Here is a 19,016-nt window from a genome sequence, read left to right as displayed (position 1 = left end):
ACATCAGGTTTGACGTCAGTCTCACCTGTGTCCAGCCCCTGCCGGAGTTCTTTGATTTTATTGGTGGAGCCCGACTTCCTGTAGATCCCCTCAGTGTACAGGCCGTGCATCTCGATGTAGTTGATTAGTTTCTCAACCAGCTGGGGAACTGCACGCTCCTCATTGGTCAGACGGGACAACTCCACGCCAAACTGCCGCGAGGACAGCTCTGGGTCGTACTTGTGTACAAAAAACACAAACATGGAAATACGCCACATTTAAAGCAGACCGTTTGCTGACAGGCAAAAATTACAGCAAGCTGATTAAGGCTCAAGTCCGTGAACTCATTCAGTGATGCTCATTGTTCAATCCCCACAACCCACACGATTGACGGGGTGGAACCTTAAAAAAAAAGGTTTAGTACCCAGCCAGGCAGTTAGAACAGAGGATGCTCGTTGGATCAGAGATAAAAATGTCTCCAAGAACCAAAATGAGGTCCTGCTGCCTCTCCAAGAGAAAGAATATCATATCTTCTTTCAGGTAAACAGACTCAAACCCTAATCTACCTATGAAATTTAAACAGCAAATCAGACCAAGACAGGTAATATCCAGGGTCAGTAAGATCCCACAAGTCTAGCAAGAAAATTTGCAGCAATGGACTTTTCCCTCTGTAAAATTACTTTTCACTTTTCCTTTTCAGATAAAAGAATCCTGACACAATAAATCAAGTTGGCAGTTCCAGTTTGCTTTAGCAAGTGATTAAATTGCGCCGCGATTTATTCGTTTATCCAGTGTCGCCTTTGCTAATTTCAACAACAAAGAAGGAGAAACACGAGCGCCAGAGAATCGCCACCAACCTTTTTACTGCACTTGGTCGTCATCTTGGAGCAGCACTTCCTGTGGCAGGCGTAGCGACACACTGCAGAAACAAAACAAAAAAAAAAAACACAATGCAATCAGACTGACGGCTGCGTCTCTGCAAACTCCTCCCAGCGGAGACAAACAACAGCGGCAGCTGGTCACACGCTCAGAGACGCAGGTAAGTGTCAAGGCGAGCAGAGAGTCTGCTCTCGAAGTTGCTGTCAGGAAGTGCAGATGGAGCTCCCTAACAGGATAGAAGACAGATTTATGAAGGCAGCGGGAGGTTTAATCGAATTTTGCCGACAGTCAGGCTCGCATGGAAAGTGTGTTAGTTTTGTGGCGACTGGCGTGTATGTGTATGTGTGTATGTGTGTATGTGTGTGTATGTGAAAGGAGCAGGAGAGGGTGCATTGTGCTGCGAGGTTGGAAATAGAAACTACACACAAAAGCTTGAGTGGCAGCGGGTAAATGAGTTAGGAGGACATTAGGAGCTGCTTTTGGGGTGCATATTGGTGAGAGTCTTTGTGAAATTCTGGGCAGGAGTGCAGATTTGTCCAACCTGCTTTTAGGATGAATACATAAACAAGTACAAAACAGCCGATGGAAAAATTAAAACCAGTGGAAGATGGATAACACCATAAACAAGAAGTGATCAAACACATAAAAAATAGTGACATAGGAAGATATATTGTGTACATTAAAGTGGTTCCTAACAGCAGTGCAATGATAATATGGTTAGCTTAGCTATAATCCATCATATCATACAGTAGCATGCTTCTAAATGTGTGTTTCTGTGTGCTTTTTACGCTGATCCTCACGTTTGCAGACGCAGGCTCGGTCCATCATCCAGATGAGGGAGGAGCAGTACTCGCAGTAGGTGGGGATGCTGTACTGAGTGGACTTGAAAATGTGGCCGTTGTGTTCCTCCACCTATAGGGAGCAGCAGAGCCACCAGTCAGCGTAGTTCAGGTATGAAAGTTAATCTTTTTTTTTTTTTTTTTTGTCATCCAAAAGTTTTCCTCCAAACTATCTAAAAGTTGCTGACATCCAGACTCACAATGTCAGTTTCTTTCTTCCTCGACTTCTTGCGCTCACGTTTGGGAGCCTGAAAACAGACGGAGATAAATGCGTACAGTGAGTGTGGAAGATATAATAGATTTCCTGGAATTGATTTTTTATATCATAGAGTGTCATTTTCTGCTCGTTTGCTCACATTTTAGCAACAAATAAAATGGCACAAAGCATCAAAACATCCAGCCGAAAGAAGCATTTCTCGGTCATCTTTGAATAAATCCATTTGGTTGTCAATTTTCTTACCCTGCCTACGGTTCCCTCCATGGGTTTATATTCTGTCATGAATTCATCCAGGAAGACCTTAAAGGTGTTGACCCACACCTTCACAGGTGACTCGCTCCAGTCTCTCTGCTCCAGGCGCATGGTCTTCTCCAGGATGTGCTCGAACAGCGCGTACAGATCCTTGTAACGGATACTTTTCCCATCATCCATCTAGCAGTGAGGGATAAAAGAAAAAAGGAAAGACAGACCTTTTCAGTTGGTATGAAACATACAATGGTATCAGACGATTAGACAATCACAGGAAAGTGTGTGGAAGACTAACAGCCAGGGCGGTGGAGTACGAATTGAAGATGTTGATCCGGAACTCCTTCAGCGCTTTCTTGAAGACGACATCTACCATCGTGTCCTTTTTACTGTCTTCAGAATCCAGGTCGGCGATCTGGAGAGACAAAAGTGTTTGGATTTATTAATTAAGTGACTAATTTGGCATTTATCATAACATTGACGAGTGCAGCTTTAGAATATTAACAATAAGAGGGGAGTAAAATAGTCCTGAAGCTTTAAAAAAAAAAACTGTTAGACAGAGTTGTATGAACACTGAAGCTTTTAGTGGAGCCACAAGCAGATGTTAGGTGGATCAAAGTGAGTTAGTTCTGACCTTCTTCATGAGGAAGTCATTCATGCTGCGGTAGTCGTGGGCTGAGGAGAGGATGTGCAGAGCGTCGTTCTGCCACTGGGCAGGTTCCAGAGTGATGCTGCTGATCTTAACACTGCGGCGCCGCCTCATTTTGGGAGATGGCTCCTTGTTCTCTTTGCTGTCCCGGACACCGTGAGATGGAGCCGCCTCCAAATCTGGACTGTGAGGAGGAGATAAGCCCTCTGCGAGACCTAAATGTAGAAAATGTAACATTAGATCAGTCAGGACTTAAAATCACCAAAGAAAAAAATCCTAAATTAAACTTTATATTGCTCCTCAGTTCTCCATCATGATCTTTTCGCCTGCAGAGCCAATTCATACAAGCACATTTACTTGTACCTGCTACAGTTTGTAATGATCTATGTATACTGAATATACTGAAATATGCTGAATATATGTGTATGTAAATCATCACAGTCAAGATTCGGAATCTTTTTGTTTTACCTTGCATCTCCACAGCTTCGCTCCTGCTGGCCTGCTTCTCTCTTGAAAGTTTTTTCTCACCGTGTTTCGTCTTACTCCAGAATCGCATCTTCTCTCTCATCCTGCTGGAAAAAGGAAAAAAAAAAAAAAAAAACATGAGCAAATATCCACCATAAAAAGTGAGAAAAATCATCTGACTTTCACTGTAGATGTAATAAGGGTCACTCAAGGGAGCTACCTTCCATCCTGACTGGTGGTTTTCCTGATGACTTCCACCTTGCCGAGATCTCCCGATGACATGGTCTTATGAATCTTCTTCTGGTCTTTGTGAGATGACTGGAGGGAAAGCAAACAATGCAGAGTGACAAAGGGCATAAAACGTATTAAACCCGACCTCGGTCAGGTGATAAAGCCCTTGGCAGCTTCCAGATTCTGTGGATGAAGGTGGAGTACAGTGGGACTCTTTAGATACATGGTTTCCTGAGGGACATGCCTTATATTAATGTGCACAAAACAGACTATGTCTGTAGTTTAAGTAAAGCGCTACAGAACCTAATCTAAAATATCAGAATCAATTACAGAAATGAAAAACATCATAAACTCGAACTATACTGATATTAAGAGAATGTTATTCTGTCACGTAGATGCTGTTAGGAGAGGAACTTGTTAATGTGAGGTTACTTTGAGTGAGGTTTTCTCAATTCCAGCATGCAGGAGAGGTGGCCGGCATGCAGTGCAACACGGAATGCGGGCTGCTGTGTTTTCAGGACAAGTCAGTAGTGGGAGATCAATTTCTGACAGGAGAATGTTTCTAACCACAATCCATCAGTCACACGGTACAAGAATCCTTGCTATGAAGTAGGGAAGTAGTTATAGGGATACCCTAACACTGACCCTAAAAAAGACACTGGCAGCATTTCTTTTTTTAAGGTGACACCAGCAGATAATAATTTCAAACTTGCTTAAAGTGATGCTGAGTGTAATAACATAAAAGGACCTAGCCTAATGGCAAATATTTACCCAATTCATCCTTAAAACTGCGATTACCTGCTGCTAGTCTCCATTTTATGTCTGAAAAAATGACAAGGTTGAGAGTCACCTTCAGGTTTAACTCGTCGTGTTGCTATTTTTAACCGCTTTTTCAAATTTGAAAGACTGAGCTATCCATTTGATAAAAGAAAAAGATTCAATGAGGGTGAAATCTCAGCACTGAGGAGATCACAACCTGGCTCATGTAAAATCGAAGGAAATCTGGTGATTAATGTACTCCTAAAAGAGGTAGCTGAGGCAAGATGAGAAAGGCAGTCATGTCTGGAGGTAGCAGCTAAGCTTGGGCTTCATTTCAAACCAGCAGCAACCAAAGCGACGTGCAAGACCATTCACTAAAAAGATGAAAGATTTCAGATGTTTTCACCTTCATCTGTGCTCGAAAATATAATGTCATACGTTAGTGGAGGAACGTCTGTTCGTGGGGTTAGCGTTGTTAAAAAGCTCCTCCCCCTGCAGCGTGGCCAGACCCACTGCAGAAAAGGGTGGAAAGGGGGATCGAAGTGGACAGAAAACTTGTTCGGAGGTCAGGGGACCTCTGGAGATCCGGTATTTTACCATCTCGGAGTCACTGTGACAGTCAGCCTCAGGGTGGGCGCGTGGGGGAGACAAGGAGGGGGGCAGCGTGCAGGAGTGAGCAGGGATGTAGTATTCGTCATCGTCGTCTGACTGGGTGGCCCCCTCAGAGTTACAGCGGGTGAGGAAGTCGGAGCGCGTCCGGGACATTCGAGCTTTCTTTTTGGGGCCGGGGCGACCCACCTGCTTCCAGGCAACCACAGGAACATATCAGCTGTGTGCGTGCTTTTGTGTGTGTGTTTGTGTGAGTGTGTGCCTGTAGTAAAGCATGGGTAAATATAGCTTGGAAAAATGTAAAAAAATGTTATCGATTCTTCATTCTTCAACCCTATAATCATCTTTTTTTATTGCATGTGATACAATCTGTGTTAACTTGTGTCTCACCTCTCTGCTTCTGGATCCGGCAGATTTGGAGTCATCCCTGTACATTGAGAGAGAAAGTGATCTCTCCTGGTTCACCAAATCCTTATCTGACCTGCAATACACAACCACATTTGAAATATTTTCTCACAAAGACTTTCAACTGATAATTTGACAGAAATAACTCATCACTGCAAGGAGGGAAGGTTTGTGGGAATAGAAAAACTCAAATATTGTATTGTATAGAGTATCACCACTCTTCAAACATTACTGTTTCATGCAATGTACTGCGTAATACTTATTCCTAGATCTTCTAAATCTTTAACCAGAGATGCATGTGTGTCTAATTGTTTTGCAGGATTCACTTACTTGGAGAATGGCAGCTTGCGTCTGGGTGGAGAGAATACCGAGTTGGAAGGTTTCTCCACCATGTTCACAATCACAGTCTGAGCGGAGTTTTTCTTCTGAGCTTTTGGTGGTTTGGTGTCCAGGACGGGGCTGGGAGCCTCCTGAGCAGGCCGGATGGTCTTCCTCTCCTGCTGACCTGGGGGAACGCTGGGAACAGTGGGAACACTGGACTTGGCCGGCAGGGAAATCTGAATGTCCCCTTGAGAGGGACAAAGTCCCGGGTCCTCTGGATTCTCTCCACGTGTGGCTGGAGAGGGGAACTTAGAAGACCTGTCCACCCCAGATACGTCCCTCTTTGCCTGGGTAGAAATTCCACGAGGTTCTTCCTTGTGCGATTCTAACCCCAAGCCCGCAGTGGGGGTAATTTTTGAGCCTGCTACTCCTGTTTGAGAAGCTTCTTCTAGGGTTTGGGCTGCCAGCAGCTCTCCCTCATCCACAGGACTCTCCTTCTGCATACTGATCAACACCACTACAGGCCTTCGAGACGTGGACTCCCTTCTATCTTTATGTGATTTTCCGGGGCTTTTAGGTTTTGGTTCATGAACTGGACTTTGGTCAGAAGCAATAAAAAATGTTGCCCTTTGCCCTTCCACCTTGCTTGGCTGCTTCATCACAGGCTTTTCATTATGGTTTGAGTCTCTGAGAACATCCAAAGTTTGGGGTTCTCCTTGAGGTGGAGTCGACTGAGAGCCAGAGCCTTCAGTCTCCATCTCTTCAACATTGAGCAGCTCAAAACTTCCCTGACTCGCCGGGGATCCCTGCGGTGAATGTCTGTGATGCTCATCCACCTGACAGGTGCTGTTACTTGTGACCACATCTTCAGGGAGTGAACCCCCCATGCTGGTAGTTCGGACTTTGAGAAGCTCCAAGCTAAACTGAGCCTGCTCCAGCTCTCTCATCCGTCTGCTCTCTCGTTTTGATCTGTTCTTATTGCTAGTGTCATCTGTGCTCCGACTTCGTTCTGAGTCCTCTTCTCTTTCCATCTCGGTTGCATCAAGCAAAATAGGCTCAGATTCCGCAGAGGGCTCTACATCAACGTAACCTCTGTGTCCTGGTGAGGCAAAGTCCTCCAAAGTACCTGTATCTACCTCTACTGGTGGATTTAGTTGTCTCCTGAGTTTCTCATGCTGCTCCTTTAGGTCTTTAAACCTGGAGATTAGATCAGAAAGGTATGTGGCATTAGGGTCCCTTGTAGAAAGGAAGCACACAGAACAGCATTACTTTTTTGACCACTTGAGGGCAGCAGAAATAAGTATAAGCACGGTCTCTTGCCTAATGAAAGTAAATGGAAGTAACTTTCACATGCACATACATTTTCTTCACATTAAAAAGAGATAACAAACAAGCTATCCCATTAAAGAAGTGACTCATTGTCTCCTCAAACTCCTCATCACACCCTCAGGCTCACACCCAAGCCTTTAACTCACCTCAGTCGAGCCAGGTACCCCCTGGCTATGGCCTGTAACTGCGTCACCGTTCCTTGCATTCTGCTGTAGTGGCTCCTCTGTCTGAACCCTCTCCAGGCTGTTTGAACTGTCGTAGCTGCCAGACACCTGCGATGGGAGCAGTTCCTCCAGCTCCTCTGTATGACGATGGCAGAGGCCTGCCAATGTAGGAACTTCCTGCGCTGCCTGTAACCCCTCCATGCGGCCTGCAAACACACCACCGCTCCCTCCTCCACACTCAAATCGATAGCGGACTGCTTGACGAGGCAGTATCGCCACCATCGCTGCAGAGATGGACAAGGAGAGAGAGAAAGAGAGAGGTACAAATGAACAATTGTTAATTGTTTTATCTTTACCCTTGAATAACTACAGTTCCAAACTTGAGGTGCATTGTTGGCACTATTGTCAAATTATTCAGTGCCAAAAGCTGCCTTTTACGTCACTGGTTCTGATTCAGTGTTTGTAAGAGCCGTTTTTCTTTTTTTTTTTTTTTCTATTAGGCTGACAAAGACATGGGCAGCTCTCCTCATAAGTGCCATCCACAGAAACCATACCAAATTTAGTGTTCTTTCTTTCTTTCTTTCTTTCTTTCCTCTCACCTTTTTGTTTGCTCTATCTTGTCTCAGTCTATGATTCTCTTCTGAGAAATGACAGGATTCACTATATACCATCTGTTCTCTTTTCATTCTTATAATCCCTCACTTAAAAAACTGGAATAAGAATGTGTTTAACTTTCAATAAAAAGGCTTCAACATACAGTTTTACCAGAAATAAAAACTGGGATCTGATGCACGGGATTTACTCTATTGTCAGTTTTCTGAACTCTCCACATGCTCAATCAATGTCTATGAGCAGGTTTCACCTTGACCTGATGCTTTTAGTGTCAAATCAAAAGCTTGGCAGATTTCTAGTTGGATGTTTGATTACTCTTTGTGGCAGAATTGGAAACTGATTTAAAACGAGTTGGAGCACCCAGCTGTATCAGTTGATGGTTAAGATGAAGAACTCTTCGTTGCATCCATTTGTCTTGTCTATCTGTTCTATTGGCAGCAAAACAGTCCCCGAGCATGATGCCACCAACACCATGCTTAACAGTCGGTGCCGTTTTCCTGGGGTTGGATTCTCACCTTTATTCCTCCGAACAGGCAATTGTTTCCAAACGTGAGATATATATTGTCAAATCTGATCACAAAACCTTCCAAGAGAAGGCTTTTTACTTGTCCGTGTAGTTCATCTGCTAATTTTGTTAAGCTCAAAGCGGTAGGCTGCTGAGCAAGGGGCTCATTTTTGGAACTGCAGCTTTGTTAGTCAAAACTAACAAAAGTAGCTTGAGTGCTATAAGTGCTATAAGTGAAACTGGTGTTTCAGCAGCTCCCGGTTCATGTCAAACTTGTGCTTTGGTCGTTTCTGCTCATCCGAAAGAATTCCTTCTCAGCTGAGGATGACAACTTGTGTCTTCTTCCAGACTTTGATTAAATGGATATGCTGCCTAATGACTTGTACTTCCAGGCGAATGTTTAAACTGCTGATCTTGGAATCTACAGTTGTTTAGAAATGTCACTTAGAGACATTCCTGACTCGAGTAAATCTGTAAATCTGCTTTTGTCATCTGCACTAAGGCCCTTGGACTTTCCAAATGTAATCTGTGTTGTCAGCCCAATGAGTGCTGTCAAACAAACCATTTGTATGGCGGCAGAGAGAAGCTAAAAGCTCTAAACCACAACTTTCACTAGCAGGATAAATAACCCCTTAATCTCTTAGATATATCAAAAGTCCACCTCAAACTCAACTTCAGTTAGGAACAGCTGCATAACCACAACAATAAAAGCAAGCCATACAGCCCTGAGCTTAATGGATACCCAACAAAATCAAAGGAATTTTGAAGCAGAGTCTCAACTGATTTGAAAAGCACCAGAAAAGACTGACATTATTAGGTCAACTAATTAAAAAAGGAGACATCACAACAAAATACACTGTTGTAACAAGTCAGTGGATGTTACAAAAAAACTCTCAGCTGCTCCCAGTGCACAACAAATGCTACATCCACCTTAGTAATAACAATAATCAGCACAGGCAGCTCTAACGAGGAGGAGGATGAGACGTAGTGATATTTTTGTAGCTTTTGAAAACTTGACTAAATACTGATGTTTTTAAGCATGCATAGCGCTGATTTCTGTATCTCCAAAATAAATAAATGTGTGCATTAAAACCTTGTTAGTGAAAGACCAATATTGCCCTGACATCCTTATCCACGGCGAGCATATGCAACACTGACAGAAACACTGACACTGTCTCTATGGAGACAATAATAACAGCCAAAGTAAAAAGTGAAGCCTGCTGTGAGGACAGAAGTTCTCATCGGCTGTAATAAACAGTGTATTTAGAGAACCTGCTTCCTCGTATTACAGTATGTATATATATATATATATATATATATATATATATATATATATATATATTAAACATACTACTAAGGCTATAAGACTACTACTAGAACAACCCTCCCATCAAAGCATCTCACCTGGATGGTAAATGCGGCTCTTCGCATGTTGACAAAGTGCTTCCTCTCCAGGACTGCCCTGAAGCGGCGCTGCAGCATGATGATTCGCCGCAATACTTCCTGGTGGAGGAGGGTTTGAAGACGCTGACGCTCCGCCTCCCGCAGAAACACCTACATCACACCAGAGATGTAGAGAAGAGTTCAACGGAAATGGTACAAGCAAGAAAAACCCACAGAAAAACAGGTATACTGATTCCGAAGAACACACACACCATTGTGTTGCCCACTTGATACCCCGCAGGTGGCAGGTGGATCCGTCTGAAGAATTCCCTGATCCCCGACTTTGTTGGGCTTGTGCCCCGAGGCAGCAGCACGTGAAAGTGACGCACAAAATCCTGAGAGTAATAGTGAGCGTGATCAATGAGACATTTTTAGGTCAGTTATAATGTTAGGAAAAGTAGAAAAAATTCTGCCCATGGCATAATATGAATAAGGCATGCTTTTCAAAAGAAATGAGCCAGTTGGACAGTTGGCCTACCTGGAAGGTGTACTTGATGCTGTATCCCGACTGTCGAATCCGGACGGTTTCCAGCATTCCTGTGTACCTCAGCTGTCTAAGCACCAGACTGTCGTTGAAACGCAGCGGCAGCTGAGTGACACAAAGTGCAAAAGGAAAGTGAGAAAAATAAAAAGAAGAGGCAAATCAGCAGGCAGTCATAGAGAAAAGCAGCGGTTCAGTTTCAGCGATTACTACCTTCTCGGCATTGGAGCGAATACACTTGACGAAGTACGGCTCCGACTGATCGAGAGTCTCCATCAGCTTGTTGAGTGAAGCCTGCACACACCAAAACAAACCCAGTGACGTCACATCCTCTTTCAATGTGAAAGTAAATGCAGCTTTTATATATCTGACCAGTTCATTAAATATTTAACACGGGAGACTCAAGAATGAAAAAGTTAATGGTTGATGGAAATCTGCTTTGGTCAGTCTCCAGTGTGGTTAACGTTGGTGTACTTCAGCAGGTCTTCCAGCAGAGGGCGACAGCAGCACTGACCTGGAATTGAGCACTGATGCTGGGTGGTTTCTTCTTCTTGTGCAGGTGAAGTAGAGACTTGGTGATGCGGTCATGGAGGGTCACGCTGCTCAGGTAGCGCAGAGACTTCACGTCCAGCAGGTGCTTAACACAAAGCCAGATAACATATGAACAGTGCAATACTGTATTCAACCTTCTTCAACCCGTTTTTACATACTGTTACTGAAACACGTGCTTCGTATTAGGTCGTGTTAGTGTCTTACCTTGGGAAGGGATGGTTTAGCTTTGCAGTTTTTGTTTCTCCTAAAGATGAAACACAGTTTTCTTTAAAGCAGCAAATATAAACAGCAAAGTCAAAGAAATATTCACTGTACGGGAATTCTATGACTTTACATTAGTGTGTGTGTCTGTTTGCATCACTCACAGGAGGATACCCTGAGCTCTCTCAAGGAGCTTGCTGTTGGCTGAGTTGAGGAAGATCCCATCCTCTTCTAGGGTGGGGCCCGATGAAGGGAAGCGACCCGATCTGGAGCTGCGACCATTACATCCAACGCCATAGCCATCCCTACAGAAAGAAAGGGAGAGGGAGCAGGGTGACAACATGACATTGATTCTCCAGCAGGTTCGGGACCACTAAAAGCACTTATTTTCAAGTCGGCTACACCACAGAGTAATTTGATATGATATTAATAATTCAGGGATGAATTTCGATTTCCTGATTCCCGTTTGCGTACTTGACTCCGACACTCATATCATCTCGCACTCACCAGCTGGCCTTTTCATTCAGGGCGTTAGTGCCTTGAAGATCTGACAGGGGTGTCCGTGGATTCTTCCTGGTGATATCTAGATGCAGAGAGGTCAGGAACAGAAAGGAAAGGAAACAAATGAGAGTGAGAGCTCACTGAATTTACATCCTCCTTCTTTTACTGTCAATTTAAATACTCTAGAAACCCCCAAACCACCTTTTCTTCACCTCAATCTCTGTGAAGGACAAGCTCACTTTCACCCCACACAATGAATTTCACTCAGAGCCTTCAGCCTATCCTTGCATCTTCTTCTATCCTGCTGTTTTATTCTATCCAATACTAAAATCTAACCTCTCTCTTGCTTTAAAGGGGAACTCCGGCGTTTTTAAACCTACACCTTATTTCTGGCATGAAATACGTTTATCTACTCACCGAGAACTGTTTGGTGAAAGTCGGCGTCCTTCATAAGATATTTAGATAACTCGAGATCCATTTAACGGGAGAGAAGGGGGGCATTGATTATACAGCCTCTAAATAAGGCATTATCTGTCTTTATTTCAACAATACTTTAAGACGAATGAATGAATGAACGCATACTATTGCACTGTTAGTTCATAGCTGCTGTGTTGTTGTTATTGGCAGCTATCGGGGGGCTTATAGAGGACTTTCTACACACTGATGATGTCATCAACACGCGCTGCTGCAGAACAGCTTATTTACTCTGTGCTCTGTGACAGTCGGCTAACTTCACACAGTAGTTTGCTACTGATAGTTTTGTCCAACATGGCAGGATATTCATCAGATTTTGATGACGTGGACGACAACTTTGAGTACGATGGACGTCCTTACCGGAGTGAATGAGCTGTGCTGCAGCGGCGGGCGTCGATGACATCATCCCAGTACACGAGTGTGTAGACTATATAGTGCATTCACTCGAAATTATGTTAGTTTGATATGTTGTACATGGAGATAATGTTCTTGTTTGTGGCCCCCCTTCTAGAGTTGCTCTTAATTTAGCTCCCCACCAGAATTAATCCCTGATTCTTCAAACTGAAAGCGATCAGACTGCTTCACGCAACCCCCCCTTTAAAAAAAAAAAAACAGGAAATATCCCTTTAAAATACTGATCAACTTAAGAGCAAAAACAGTAGTTTCTAATAAAAGATGAACGCTGAATCTTTCAAATATGTTTTTTATTTCCTATTTTCAAGCTCTGTCAAAGCAGGCAGAGAAATTAAATATTCCACTGAGCTTTTTAAGTTTACCAGAAAACCCTCAGGTTTTAGACGGCTTATTTATGTGTTCTTTTTTATTTATTTTTTTTAATTGTATTGATTTTTTTTCAAAAGCCTGAGCCTGAGATCATAGTAAAGGTGCATTAGACTGAAAGTGCCAGAAACTAAAACAGCACGGGGCATTTTTCAGGGTGCATAAAGATGATTTCAGCCCTTGATCTTTTGATAAGGTACAGGGCAGATGAGGCAAATTAGGTAACTGAAATGTGTCACTCTTTCCCAACATTCCTCACCAAAGAGTCGGCACAGCCCTGATCAGAGCGGTTCAACCAGGAATTTGCCTCAGGTGTATTAACTCAAAAACCGTTTATGTTAAACACTTCCACAGAATGTGGGTGCCTTTATTTGTTTCTTAGAACATAACTGCTGTAAAAGAATTGAAGATAAACATTCTATTGCTCTACATCAACTGCTTGTCATCTGAACCACTTCTGCAGCACTGCTGCTGATCACAGCAGTTTGTATTTGTGCCTCAGAGTTGCAAAATCTCTTCCCCAGAACTCTGTTAAGCTGCTGGTTCTGGTAGTTGAAATGAAGGGGGCAGTGAGGAAGATCCATTTAAGACCCTAGTTCCTAGAGAAGGCTCCTGTGGTTGATGCACAGCTTCAGTTAAAGAAGCTGTTCTACACCTTTGTCCATTGTCTTCTATGTTGACCGGATCAATATCCAGGGCGTGAAGAAATAAAAAAAAGAAAGACTTTTCCACAATGTTTCCCGTGTTCTGGAAGTTTCTCAGCCAGGATCAGTAACTTAAAGAGTCTCTGTCAGCAGTCTCATGAGGTTTTTTTTTCTAGAGCGACTGTTAACATTTCAAACTAACATGATTAGAGGGATTTAATGAATGTGTATTTCACGAAGATGGTGGAACTGAGACAAAAAATAAAACTCATGATGCCAACTGGGGCTCATGCTTCAAAAACCCAATACCAGTGAAACAATTTAGCAGAGCCCCCCCCCACCCCCACAAATTCTCTTTTGCAAAGCACTGACTTGTACTTATCGTGACTAAAACTGTAAGCTACACTGATCTCGAAGTGTAAAATCAGTAGATTTTTACTGAGCACACACTTTGGGGAATCTGCCTCAGTGCTGAGGCACGCTCCGCCACACAAATGTGGTAATCAGTGGTGAAACCAGTTAATTACAAGGATAACCGGAAAATCTGTGTGTGTCATGACACCCGGCTGGTCGTTTGTGTGATCACTCGTGCGTGAGAGTATTACTGGTCACGAGCTGTGCTCCGAGGTAAGTCAATCTGTCCAGAGATAAGAATGACCCACATACTTGATTCCTTTTTAACTGCTGTATTAAAAACTATCTCACTGAAAGACAAAAGACCATGAGTGGTGCAGAAGTTAAACTTTATAGAAGAAAGGCAAGGACGGATTTCTCTGATTGAGTTGGGCTAAGTGAAGGGCTTTGAAAAAAAGAGATATGGAAGCATTCAAACCTCAATTTAGCTATTATCAATTCCCCCACCTTCCCTCATTGGGTATACACTTGTATGCAGCACAATTATATAATTTATTTTTCAAATTTATTATTCAAAATAATGCAGGCTGTATAAATGCAGTCCTTTAAACTTCTAGAGTCATTTTAATCGAGATCCCACCGTCTGACTGTATGTTTTCAGGTTAAAAAAATAAATAAATCAAACTAAACAGATCATAAACTTCCATTTTATTGGTTCCGGATAACCCAAGTTATGCCAATGCATGGACATTAATAAAGAAGATTGCAGATCACTTTGGATTCAAACTAACTACATTTCAAATCATTTCAGCTCCACTTCCCTCTTCGAAAAGGCAACTCGACTGAATGAAGAAGCTTGAATAAAACATGCAGTCATTCAGTCAGTCTCACTTTTGCCTTCATAATTTCCATGCAAGTCGCATGCAGACTGTTCACTCGGGTTTTTCGTAAGAGAGAATATCTCTATTTTTCTTGCTAATACATAAAAATTTGTAAAAAAACAGCCTAAAAAAAGTTGCACTTTTTGTACGATTATCATTTTAAGTTTCGATAAGTTGAAGCACTTTCTCTGCAGTTTCTGTTCCCAGAAACGCGTACAATTACTTACTGTATTTCTCATCTTTACATCTCTGAAGGATCTCAAGGCTCCTCTGGTGAACAGGGTGATGAAGGAAACTGAAATTGTCAACCGTTTTCACAACAGCACAAGGAACTGCTGCATCATTCCCTAAAACAGAAAACAAAAGCATTTCCATTTGATTAATAATAGAAAGAAAGTTTTCACCATGAAGAGTGTTCATACAGAGAGGAGTTTAAGTCTACTATGTTCACTCTAAAAGAACATGACCAGATGTACGGAGAATAAAAAGCTAAATTAGTAATAATGAACTTAGCTAATCAGCTTAATCACAACAATACAACTGTACTGATAAATGCTGACTAGTGTTGTTTAGCACAAGATAGAACATTGTGTTTTTTGCTTGCTTGTTTTTTTCCAAACTAAACTCCACCTACTTCAAAACTCTGACCCTTCCAAGTTCCTCACCTTTTTTTTTGTGGGTGTGGCTGCGGCCGGCCTCCCTGAAGGCGACATGGGCTCTGAAGTACGCTCGCAGCACAGCCCAGCGGAATGTTGCCACAGGATCGATTCCCATCAGACCACAAATGAAGGCGTTCTTGCTGCTCTTAAGCAAAGCAACAATGTCGGGACGCATGTGGTCAGTGTTCTTCTCCCTGAAGTCCTGAACAAAGCAAAGACACATTCCAGGTTTAGGTTACTTCCTGAGACCTTGGAGTTTGTAGGACAATTACCCTCAACCATGTTTTTTTTTCTTTCTTCTTTTTAACTTCTCGAGTAAATTAATGGCCGTAAACACTGGGGAACATTTCTCATTTAAACATAAAAACACACAACTCAAGTATCAAAAAAAACAATGGGTGCAATTATTGTCCATAATGACTTTTATTGTTTGTTAAGCAGTGGAAAACCACTTGGCAGCACGGTTTACAACTACTTATGGGCGAATGTTTCACTGTTGTTACTCCATAATTACGGGGATTAAGTTCAACAGTTAAAGGAACTACTTCACATTCTGAAAATTAGATTTTCTTTTTGCTTTTTTAGCATTCTGATGTTCTAAGTGATGTACGTATTCATAAGTCAAACAAGTCTTTTAATCTTCAAGATAATTACCGGTACGTTCTGTCCATTTGTACGGTTTACTGTTTCAGGACATCATAAATAATTTTCTGGTCCTTCGCAGGTTTAAAATGCAGCAAGTACAACCTCAGATAAACAACAATACATGACATGTCGCACCAAGTCATTATATATCGAACTAAAACTAAGACAAAATGTAGAAACACTGATTGCCCTCTTACTGCTTTTAAGGTGAAGTAGCAGCTATCAACAAGCGCAAGCAACTCTATAAAAGCCCAAGTTTCTGCCGTTTGCTGGTCTGGAGCATTTAATTGTTGCTTCCCATCAATTTGGGAAGGATTATAAGGCAATTTCCAAACTATCTGGAGTCCATCATTCTACTGTGAGAAAAATCATGAACAAGTGGAAAACATTCAAGACAGTTGCCAATCTTCTCAAAAGTGAACACCCCAAAAAGTTCCCCCCAAGGTCAGACTGTGCAATGTTCAGAGACACTGCAAAAAACCCGAGAGTTACATCTCAGACTCTACAGGGCTCAGTTAGCATGTTAAATGTTAAAGTTCATGACAGTAGAACAAGAAAAAGACTGAACAAGTAAGATTTGTTTGATTGGTTGCAGGTGAAAGCCTCTTTTCTCTAAAAAGAACATGGCAGCACAGCTTAGGTTTGCAAAGCTGCATCTGAACAAACCACAAGACTTCTGGAACAACCTTTGGACAGACCAGACCAAAGTGGAGATGTTTGGTCCTAATGCACAGCAGCACGTTTGGAGAAAACCAAACACAGCATATCAGCACAAACACCTCATAGCAGCTGTCAAACAGGGTGGTGGAGGAGTGATGATTTGAGCTTGTTTTGCAGCCACAGGGCCCGAGCACCTTGCAGTCCCATGAACTCCTCTGTATGCCAAAGTATTCTGGAGTTAAATGTGAGGCCATCTGTCTCACAGCTGAAGCTTGGCTAAAACTGGGTCATGCAACAGGATAATGATCCCAGCACAGCGGCAAATCTACAACAGAATGTCTGAAAAAGAGAAGAATCAAGGTGTTGCAATGGTCCAGTCAAAGTCCGGAGCCCAACCTGAAATGCTGTGGTGGGACCTTAAGAGAGCTGTGCACAAACAAATGATGCAAACCTGAATGACCTGACGTTGTAAAGAAAAGTGGGCCAAAGTTCCCTCACAACTACGTGAGAGACTGATGAGGAACATCATGCAGAAAACTGATGTTCTGCAAGCTACTGAGCCATGGAGTGCATTTAGTATTTAAAGACCTAAATATATCCTGACAAATAGAACGTCACAATCTAAAGAAGGCGCATTTCCTTTTTCACGTGACTGCATGTAAATAATTCAAACTCGTCTTTCCTACACCTCTCACTTCCCATTAAATTTGAAGTGGAGAAAATTCCTCTCACACCCACATGAGTGTAGAAATACAAGCCCCGTGTCCTCTGGCCCATCTGTCTGTGAGGGATGAAATACTTCGGCTGAAGGAGCGCCTCGATAACAGAGCCATGAACTATAAACCCTTCAAAATCTTCTCTCTCTCCATATGATACAAGTCAGCTGTGTGTTCAACGTCATTTCACCGCTAAAGCTCCCGCTGCAAAATTGACAACAAACGGCTCCTTGGCTTCCAGCTGACATGGGATACTTTTCCACGGCCATGATAACCAGCTGTTATGGATTTATATCATACAGTGAAACAACAATACGCTCACCCCACTCCAGCACATGTGCTTCTTATCAAAACGCAGCTGAGAGAATAAAATCTAACCACAAAAATAGGTCGACGCAGCAACAAGAAGATCTGCTGCTGGTTTCTCGACTGAATTTTTTATCTTGCGTTTATAATTGTTGAAGCTTTCGGTATCTTGGCGCCACACTTGCACCGATTATTATTTCAGACTGTGACTGGCATGTCACAGATGACTGCTATGTCCAGAAGTATAACGCCTTATATTTGGCAACTTTGCAACTATGAATGTAGCAGGCGAAGTCGGGATGTTAATCCATAACTGTGACACATAAATCCTTTTGACCCTGCCTGTGCTGTTGCTGCCACAGAGACACACAGCACCGTGGAGGCTCAGAAGATCAGCAATGGTGACGCGTTACCTATAGAAACAGTTCAGTCCTTTTGGAAGGCAAAGAACCACACAAAAATGTATCTGAACTTTTGTAGCATCACACTTGCACTAAAGATTTATGGTTCCAGTTATTTTTACTCATGAATAGCTGCATCCACTGTATGGCTGATTCACGTAGCAGAGAACAAAACAAGGACCTCTAAGTGAAGCTTTTTGATCTCACCTTGACTCCGTACTTGACTTTTCCAGCGTAGTGTCTTATGATGAAGGCGGGCTCCATGACGGCAGGGAACTCGATGTAGCTGTTTCCTTCGTGCTGACGCTTGAACTTGTCCAGCAAGGTCTGATTGGAAGCTTGGGGGAAACTGGAAAGACATTTTTATGAGATCCACTTTGTAATATGGTAAATGCTCACCTTTAGACATTTCCATTTGGCAGTTATTTTGCAGCGACGTTGCGGTAGAGGCGACATACAATAGCACACACAACAGTTTTGGAACATTGAATATTTACTTAGTTTTATTTTACATTTGCTTTTGCTGCAGCTGAATATTACATCCTGGAGTTCTCAAGGGGACACATTTTAAATCTAAAGAAAGAATATATACACAGATAAATTGTGCTCCTCTAACACTCCGGATAACCATTCTGTCACAAATGTATCACTGTGGCTTTAATCTAACCAGGGCTACACTGCCTCCACTCGCACTTGCTTCTTTGGTGGTTTCCCCTTTGATTCATGGACATTTTACCTATTTGCTACTAACCTGTGCTGGCTGAATCAACATTCCAAGAGGTTTTTCATACCATCTAAACCTCCTCTCCCTGCACCTCTGAAACACACTGCTGGTTGAAGAAGAAGCAGGGGTTCTGAAGCTTGATGCTGTTACTGTAGAAATGAACCCCCAACACTCAGCCCTCTATTCTGCAGTAACCTAATCCATCTCTCAAGAGGCCCTGAAGCCTCTCTAGCTCCAGTAACTGTGAAGGATGAGCTCTCTAAGTGTCCTTCTTTTTTTTTTTCTCTCTCTAAACATTCAGCATGAGGCCTCTTCCACTAGCACCATAAACCCCCACAGAGACACAGTTGCCCATCTTTATTTGAGAAGAGATCCTCCTTTGACC

The 19,016-nt window shown here is 42.7% G+C and overlaps 1 protein-coding gene across 13 annotated transcripts in view; it reads right to left on the bottom strand.

Moving 5' to 3' along the window:
- The window catches only part of LOC140307432 (unconventional myosin-IXAa-like), a 125,379-nt gene that overhangs the window by 11,553 nt on the left and 94,810 nt on the right, over positions 1–19,016 (bottom strand). For 6 of the 13 annotated variants that reach the window (XM_072386314.1, XM_072386319.1, XM_072386320.1 and 3 more), the window contains 24 exons: positions 18,115–18,256; positions 15,186–15,381; positions 14,748–14,867; positions 11,394–11,469; positions 11,051–11,191; positions 10,890–10,929; positions 10,648–10,770; positions 10,347–10,427; positions 10,131–10,241; positions 9,865–9,987; positions 9,614–9,763; positions 7,075–7,376; positions 5,609–6,796; positions 5,264–5,354; positions 4,862–5,065; positions 3,495–3,592; positions 3,278–3,381; positions 2,795–3,024; positions 2,459–2,575; positions 2,158–2,346; positions 1,898–1,945; positions 1,659–1,770; positions 837–898; positions 26–218 (listed from right to left, as the gene is read on the bottom strand). In XM_072386314.1, the coding sequence (XP_072242415.1) occupies positions 26–218; positions 837–898; positions 1,659–1,770; positions 1,898–1,945; positions 2,158–2,346; positions 2,459–2,575; positions 2,795–3,024; positions 3,278–3,381; positions 3,495–3,592; positions 4,862–5,065; positions 5,264–5,354; positions 5,609–6,796; positions 7,075–7,376; positions 9,614–9,763; positions 9,865–9,987; positions 10,131–10,241; positions 10,347–10,427; positions 10,648–10,770; positions 10,890–10,929; positions 11,051–11,191; positions 11,394–11,469; positions 14,748–14,867; positions 15,186–15,381; positions 18,115–18,256 (4,241 nt within the window). The remainder of the gene's footprint in view (positions 1–25; positions 219–836; positions 899–1,658; positions 1,771–1,897; positions 1,946–2,157; positions 2,347–2,458; positions 2,576–2,794; positions 3,025–3,277; positions 3,382–3,494; positions 3,593–4,861; positions 5,066–5,263; positions 5,355–5,608; positions 6,797–7,074; positions 7,377–9,613; positions 9,764–9,864; positions 9,988–10,130; positions 10,242–10,346; positions 10,428–10,647; positions 10,771–10,889; positions 10,930–11,050; positions 11,192–11,393; positions 11,470–14,747; positions 14,868–15,185; positions 15,382–18,114; positions 18,257–19,016) is intronic. The other 7 variants (XM_072386317.1, XM_072386323.1, XM_072386325.1 and 4 more) reach the window with 4 other exon arrangements.

The sequence above is a fragment of the Leuresthes tenuis genome, unplaced genomic scaffold (genome assembly GCF_036924035.1).
Source record: "Leuresthes tenuis unplaced genomic scaffold, fLeuTen1.0.hap1 SCAF_5, whole genome shotgun sequence".
Lineage (NCBI taxonomy): Eukaryota > Metazoa > Chordata > Actinopteri > Atheriniformes > Atherinopsidae > Leuresthes > Leuresthes tenuis.
The sequence above is the reverse complement of the archived record's forward strand: the minus strand, read 5'-3'. Positions and strand labels throughout refer to the sequence as shown.